Source organism: Stegastes partitus, unplaced genomic scaffold (assembly GCF_000690725.1).
Source record: "Stegastes partitus isolate 25-593 unplaced genomic scaffold, Stegastes_partitus-1.0.2 Scaffold2127, whole genome shotgun sequence".
NCBI classification, from domain to species: Eukaryota; Metazoa; Chordata; class Actinopteri; family Pomacentridae; genus Stegastes; species Stegastes partitus.
In genome coordinates this window covers 75,436-82,870 of record NW_007579858.1, presented here as the reverse complement: position 1 = coordinate 82,870, position 7,435 = coordinate 75,436, and the positions used below count along the sequence as shown (strand labels likewise).

Sequence of the window (7,435 nt, the reverse complement as noted above, 5' to 3'; positions counted from 1 at the left end):
GTAAATGTACACACACTCGTAAAGTGCACATATGGAAGGGAAGCTGTGAGGGACGAAGACAGGCACGGAATGAATTCAAAACGTTTGGTGTCGACTCTTGAGAGGGAAACAAAAAAATAAAAAAACAAGCTCATACAGAGTAAAAGCCGACATGGAGGGAATATTATTATTTTTTTGTACATGATGGAGCGGTTGTCTTTAAAGCAGCTGGTGTGGTGTGTGAGTTTTGGGGGAATACTGCAGCAAGAAATGCAACCAAAATCTAAAAATAATAAAACAAACACATGAACACTCACTCCCTCACTCACACTACCTAATGTAACCCCAGAATTTATTAGAATCCCCTGATGTAAAAACAAAAAAAAACAAAACAAAAAAAACGACACCCTGACTGCTGCATCTTCCTGTTGCATTGCTTATTCTCCCTACCTCAGTCACTTCTTACACTAAAAGGCAATCCAGGTGATTAAACTTGTATGATCATCAGGCATATCCCACCAAAGTTCAAAATCAAGTAACCAAACAGAATAAAGCACAAAATTGTTCCAACAACAGAAATAAAAACAACTAAGGCAGATGATTGAGATGAAAATTAAGAAGAAAAAAACAGAATGATAACGAAGAGCCGCCAACAAAAGCAGCGGTGGAAACAAGGGAGGCACAAAAATAAAGGTGTGATGATAGTGAGAAAAGAGAGGAGAAAAAACACAGTCAGCTAGAACGGCCTCCAACATGAACCCCTTCCCCCTCTCTCTAGAACAATCAGCTGGCAGGCCTCTTCACAAGGGGCACCTCTCTGTCTCTGCCAGTCCACTTTTGGCACAGACGACACATGTTGAACCGCGACCGAGCATGTTGTGATGGCCCAGGCCAAGGATTTGGTGCCATCTATTGTCAGCCACAGCAAAGTGCCATTTGTGCACAGCTAAAGTCTTGTTGGGACGTCCAAGAGGCTGGCGAGAAAAAAGTCAAAAGTGTGGGTTTCGGGGGAAATCGATTTCAGGTGTGCACAAGACTCAAGAAACGGGACGCGAATCCAATCGCGAGGTGGAAAACCGGGTAGAAAGCAAAACGTTTGTTCCTTCATCTTGTCCTGCTGTTTGTGATGAATAGCAACTGAACGGTAGCACACACGTAAGTCGGTACAAGGCAAAGTAGAGCAAGCATCAATCATGACAATTCTTCTTTTTTTTTTTAAAGAGAGAAATTACCCTCAAATAAATACAACAAAATTTTTAAAAAAACGAAAAATGTAAACAAAGTCTACTCTGATGGAAGTCATAGTGGTGTCATGCATGTCATCTGGGAGGCTGAGCTACTTCCGTGTTTCGGGTGTCCGGCTGCCCTGATCGGAGAGGTGCGCGGGTGTAGGCGTGGTGAAGAGGCGATGAGCTCCTCCTACTCCACTTTCACACCCATCTTCTCTGTGTTTAGTAAGTAGAGGCTGTCGTCTATCAGGAAACTGGAGATGAAACAAAGTAAGAATCATTCACCGTCAGGTACGTATGTCTGTATGTTTTCCCTTCTCAAAGGCACATCTAGCAATCGCATTTCTCCTCCATTTAACTGACTGTTTAAGGCCAAACATAAAAATAATTTCCTATTCAGATACTGCCTAACATGCTGCCCTTTAGCTCTGAGACACTGGCAGGACAAACCTGTAGAAAAGGAAGTGCACTGGGATGGTGCTGAGGTGCCAGACAGCGTGAGCGTCTAAGATCCAGAGCAGCGGAGGGAAGTCCAGCAGCTCCAGCAGAGCCAGACCGTGAAGCAGCAGCACCACCAGGCCACACTTCCACCAGTACGGTAGAGTCCGCCGGTTCTGCCAGCACCAACACAGCCACCACAGGAGGTTCACCATGCCTTTAGAGACAAAAACAGTGGTGATGATGAACTCAGAGACCAAGAAAATAACGATGTGAGCTGAGTAACAGTGAAAAAGAAATGACTGCAATTCAGGTGTTAATCCTCTGAACTCAAAAACCCACCAGCATGTTTGAAATGCGTTTTTTCAAAAAACCTGCCAAACTACACCATTCATCAGAGCCAGAATTTGTCAAAACGGACGCAATTCATCAGAGCTTCACATTTCTGAAGGTCCTTGAACTATTCATCTTTGATGTGGAGTTCAATCAGCAAAATAAACCAAATCTAAGCTGAAAATCCTGATATTTCATCTAAATCAATTTATTCTACATGCCTCATTTAAAAAATTGCCAAAATTTTTGCTCTAAGTGGATCCAATAAAAAACAAAAATTTCTGCATTCCTCTGAACAACCGTAAAGCCACGAGTGACTCCGCTGTGACCAACAAAGTGACGACAATTCAGGACTTTTCAGCTGAACTGGAGGCGGTGCTTACTTTGAGCAGAGAGGAGACAAGTTTGAGAACAAGTTCAAGTAGTACAATATCTATCGTATGCAGAGTCACCATTTTTTACCACTTATATTCAAAGAAATTCCACTTCTGCTTTTTTGTTTTTGCTTTTTCGTGCTATAACCGTGTCATACAGTGCAGATATATCGCAGTCAAACATGAGCCCACAGTGAGTAAAAGTGTAACAGGAGCAAAAAATACCCCAAAAATTCTTTAAGTTCAGAGGGTTAAAAAAACAAAACAAACAGTGGAGTACATGTAGTGCCCATGTGCTTTACATAAACGTTATTGAGAGGCTGCTACTGTGAGAACTAAAGCGACGCGTGCTTTCAAACTAAATATCCCACTTGTCCCTGATCAAAGTGTAGATTTATTATGTGTACTGACGCAGCTCACCACTTATTGATCTTCAGCATTGTCTACAGCAGCTCTGTGTGTGAAATTGGACAAACTATTCCACATAAAAATAGTAAATGAAAATCTGGAGCACAGTCGGAAAGCTTCCCCACAAATGCCCACCCTAACAAGAGCTTCAATGAGACTTCTGAGCTTTTACTGTACCGATGGTTGCGTTGGCAGCCATGTTGTAGCCGTAGTCAAAACTGACGAAGGTCAAGTATGACACGTGAGAGGTAAAGGCCAAGATGAGCAGGACTCCCACCATGCTGGACACCCCAGGTCGCCTCAGACCCAAAGTCCTGGCAAAGAGAAGAGGGACAAGGAGGGAACAGACAGTGTTAGAACTTGCACACTTGGAGAGTTCAAGCTGATTTTTAAAAGATTCCCAGACTCTTTGACAACATTACTGACTTCTGCTGAAGCAAATATTAGCTCGTTTTTTGTTGTTTGGTAAATATCAAAACTGTATCCTGAAAATAGCAGACAGAAATATAAACCAGTCAGTGATTAGTAGCTCTGAATGTGATTTGAGCTCTCCGACATCATTAGCAGGACACATGGAAGACCTGCTGTGGAGCTTACCTGACACAACACAGGTAGATTGAGTAAAGAATGACGGCTGTTGCACAGAAATAGTCCATTTTCTGAAAAGAGAGGAAGTTTTAAAAACCTTTTCCAACCTACACAAAACAACGTCAAGATCAACAGAAGGATTTGTGGATGTCTTTAAAGATATACTGCACCCTCCTTTTGTCAGTAATTGCATTAGGATGTTACTAATTTGCTAAGCTCATTAGCAGAGGAAACAGCAGAACCCACATCTCGTTAGGTGGTCGGGCAGTTCAAAGGTGTTTTAGTGGCTCTCCCATGAGAACACAATAAAGTTGCATGAGGTGGTGTTTTATTTTAATTAACACTGAATCACATGACTGCCTGTAATCTGAAAAGGCTGCTTTTAGTTGCGCTCAGCTCTTTGTTTCGGACTGCTGATGTGTATATTTAGCTACAACAGCTTTCGCCAGCTGGCCGTATAAACAGCTGCTACCAGCTATCAAGCTGAGACTTTCTCAGAACTAATTGGACCAAAATGGGCCTGAAGGTGAGAGATTAGAAGCTAAACATCATGTTAGTCAGAAGAACTTGACCAGCCAACGACTCTTTTTGCTGTTACTTTTATTCTGCCCTCAAATGGACAAGAATTGTTGTATTATAGGTATTTATGAGTCCTTACCTCAGTGAGATAGGTGTCCCGGGTGTGAAACACCGTGGACCAGAACCAGGCATTGAGAGACACCTAAACAAACACGGGCTCTTGTTAAACGTGCTAACTTTTGTCGTGAATCTTGTGTAAAGTCACAGCAGACACGGTGGACTTTCAGAGCATTCATTTGTTGTTGTCGTTTCCTCCACCTCACTGAGACGCGTGGATAAACTCACCAGAGAGAAGGCGTTGATGGTGTGGTACATGGGGCTCTGGCGTGGCACCGTGCTCCGATAGCGCAGCAGCATGAGAAGGCAGGCCAGGCCATTAAGCAGAGAGGCCAGCGCAGACGCCGGCTCCTCGAAACACAGGAAGCGCGCAAACGGCCACTGAGAGAAATAAAACGCATCACCTGTAACTTCAGACGTAACTCAAAGTAGTTCAAGTGAAACACAATTGAAGCACAGGAAGTCATAAATCTAAAGCTTATGATTCAAAACTATGTCTAATAGTGGAATGTCATTAAGATGAGATTTTTTTGGTAGATTTTTTTTTTAACTTTGGTGTGATCTATTAGAAGTACCGACCTTGCCGTGGAACTGAGGGACTCTGTAGCCCTCAGCCTGGTAAAGGCCCACAGTGGTCCACATGCACTGATAGCGACAGTCATCCCGGCAGGTCCAACCTGGGAACAAAGAGAAAAGAGCTGAGGGTGGTGCAGACACACATCAGATGGTCACGTTGAGCTTGTCTTAGGATTTATCAACAATTAAATAAATCTGTAAACCTTTTTGATTTACTGTAAAGCAAAGGGGACTTATCAACAAGTCATTTTAAGCAAAAAATAATAATTTATGATAGAGATTTTTATCTGACTACAGCATTCACAGAATTATTCTAAAATATTTTTATCCACTTGAGAGGAAGAAAATGAGCAGAATCCCTGATCTCTGGTCCACTTGTAGCTTTATTGTACACTAGACAAAGACTACCAAGCTATTCTCAAGGGCAACGAAATATTGTCACAGAATGTATTAAATCTTATTCTTTATCTTGCCCAATCTGCATCATGGACTGTATCACAATGGTCTGACTCATGTTCAGGAGCTGCATGTTACACCAAAACATACAATCTCTGCTCAGCCTTTCTTCTAACCTGAACATTGTGCACAATGTTTTCTGAGCATTCTTACAAAACAATCCTATAGAAGTTGTCTAGAAGAGCTCACACATCGACCTTCTTCATATATGATGATTATCAACCTACTGATTATTTACCACCAATAGATTTTTCTCATGTGATTATGTATTCCCACAGATGGTTATAGACTTTCTGACAAAACGTCTACTTGTTATGTCCAGTGTACAAAGCAATAAGTGACTTGATGAATTTAAAAAAATAAAAATGAACAAAAAATGTTAGGTTATAATTTTGTTACAACTGGTTTAACAAAATCAGGGACTTGTTTTTCAGATGTACAATAACATTAACAGTCAGTAGGAGCTGTGAACCTGTGCTGTCTGTATTTATAGCTGCAGATAAAGAGGCCTTTATTCTGATCCTCTCTGCAAGTTGATTAGATGCCAACTTGTTGTGCATTTAAATCTCACCATCGACACACTATACAAATGTTAATAATGGGGCAAGGGTGGGATCACAATGGGGCTGTGTGACACCCCGCTCGGCCTGTTGAACCGGCTGTTGTACATGTTTCCAGAAACGTCAAAGATGAGAGAATATATGGGATTAAAAGTCACCCAGCAGCCATGACAGACGCAGAGGAATCAGCACAAAGCCGCCGCATGGACACTCAAACACACTGAGACTGTTTACAAAGTCATGAGGTTCGTTTAGAGAATGTTAAAACATGATATATGTAAGTTCAGTGGATGTGGGGGATGAGAGGTGTGCAGCTAGCGAGCTAAGTTAGCCTAAGTTACCTGGCCGACAGCAACTCACCTGTCAGCGCCATGTACTGCGGCTGGGCGGACTGGAAGCCGCGTAGCCGGGCTCCGGTGCAGTTAGTCCGGACGCACTGCTTCACACAGTCTCGGTAAACCGGCTCCTTGTCGCCTTGAGAGGACTGCACGGTGGTCGCCGACATGAGGAGCAGGACCACAGCGGCGAGAGCGGGGAGTCTGACAGATGTGCAGCGGGGCGACGCTGCGGCCATGGCGGCGGCTCTCGGCCCGTCAGGACTCACGAAGGCACGGCGGGACGACGGCGGCACTAAGCCCACAGTCCGCATCAGCACACGGCCATCCCGGCTTTGTGGCGACAAACCGGGCCTGAAGTGTTTACAGTCAGAGAGTCCGGTGTTCCGCCGCTGCTGGTCACCGTCCGCTGTCACACTGCGCCTCCTGCCGCCATCTCCACAATAAAACAACGTCTGCGTGTATTTGGAGCGACAAACCGTCGAGTTATAAAGCTGCACACAGATCACAGTTCAACATGACCTTCCCACATAGCGGAGAAAAATAATGTACTTTTCGTTTGCCTGCTTATTCGTTAGATACAGTCTCGGTATTTTGAAGTGCCTTGTTAGGAGCTTTAACTTTGAAGGCAGCAGGTTTTGTCGCAGTTGGTTTTACATCCTGTTTCAGGTTGAACGTCACTGGGTCACGTGACGCATTGATCTATTGATTTTGTACATTTCGTATTGGTTAACGGTGTTTTCAGTTGCGAAATATCGCTTTATAGACTTTTAATCAACGTTAGGAACCGGAAATAATAATAATTATGATGAATTATTAGTTAAATAATTGTTAAATGATTAGGTCTTTATTATGTATTATATTACTAGGATTTAGTTTGATATCACAACTGCTACAGTGTTCTACGAGCCCTTCTTTTGTTTCCCTTCTGTTTTATGACATGATTTTTTAATGATCTTTGCCTCGAGATTTTTATTTTTTATTTTTTATTAACTGATGAGGATCTGCCCTCCTCTGGTGGAGGATGGATGTGTCTTAGGGTTAGATCCCTTCACAAATCCAGTTACAGGGTCAGTCAGAACAGGATGATGGTTATAAATAAGGGACTCCTCCCTAATAGTGTGACGTTCAAAAACGGTTAAAAAAAGAAAAAAAAAACTGCATAAATACTGTAATGTTGCGTGATGCATTGTAAACGAACGACTTACAATTTTGGACATTAATTACTTTTTTTTTTTTTAACAGTTCATGTGTAAATCAGTACATTTTTTCCTCAATGTTACTAGTTTTCACCTGTAATTTACCCATACAGGGGAATTCTATAAAATACTCCTACATTGTTTAAAAAAAAATTTACAGTTAAAAACTGATTAAAAGAGGATTTTTTTTCACAGTGTAGCAGAATAAAGAGCAAATAAACCCCTTCTATTAGGATTTATTATAGGAGCCATTGGTGAGGGTGAAAGGAGTTCTTGGTTTCTGGAACATGTCCAAAAGTTACGCAACAGCTCCAGGAAACCCAA

The 7,435-nt window shown here is 42.4% G+C and overlaps 1 protein-coding gene across 1 annotated transcript; it reads right to left on the bottom strand.

Annotated features, from left to right (window-relative positions):
• Positions 1-215: 215 nt before the first annotated feature.
• Positions 216-6,264, bottom strand: LOC103374051 (post-GPI attachment to proteins factor 3). The gene is made up of 8 exons (XM_008304076.1): positions 5,938-6,264; positions 4,565-4,662; positions 4,214-4,366; positions 4,008-4,070; positions 3,359-3,420; positions 2,939-3,075; positions 1,659-1,863; positions 216-1,462 (listed from the first exon to the last, which is right to left on the bottom strand). Exons 1-8 carry the CDS (start codon positions 6,224-6,226, stop codon positions 1,399-1,401), a joined length of 1,071 nt encoding a protein of 356 aa, XP_008302298.1. The 5' UTR covers positions 6,227-6,264; the 3' UTR covers positions 216-1,398.
• Positions 6,265-7,435: the final 1,171 nt, after the last annotated feature.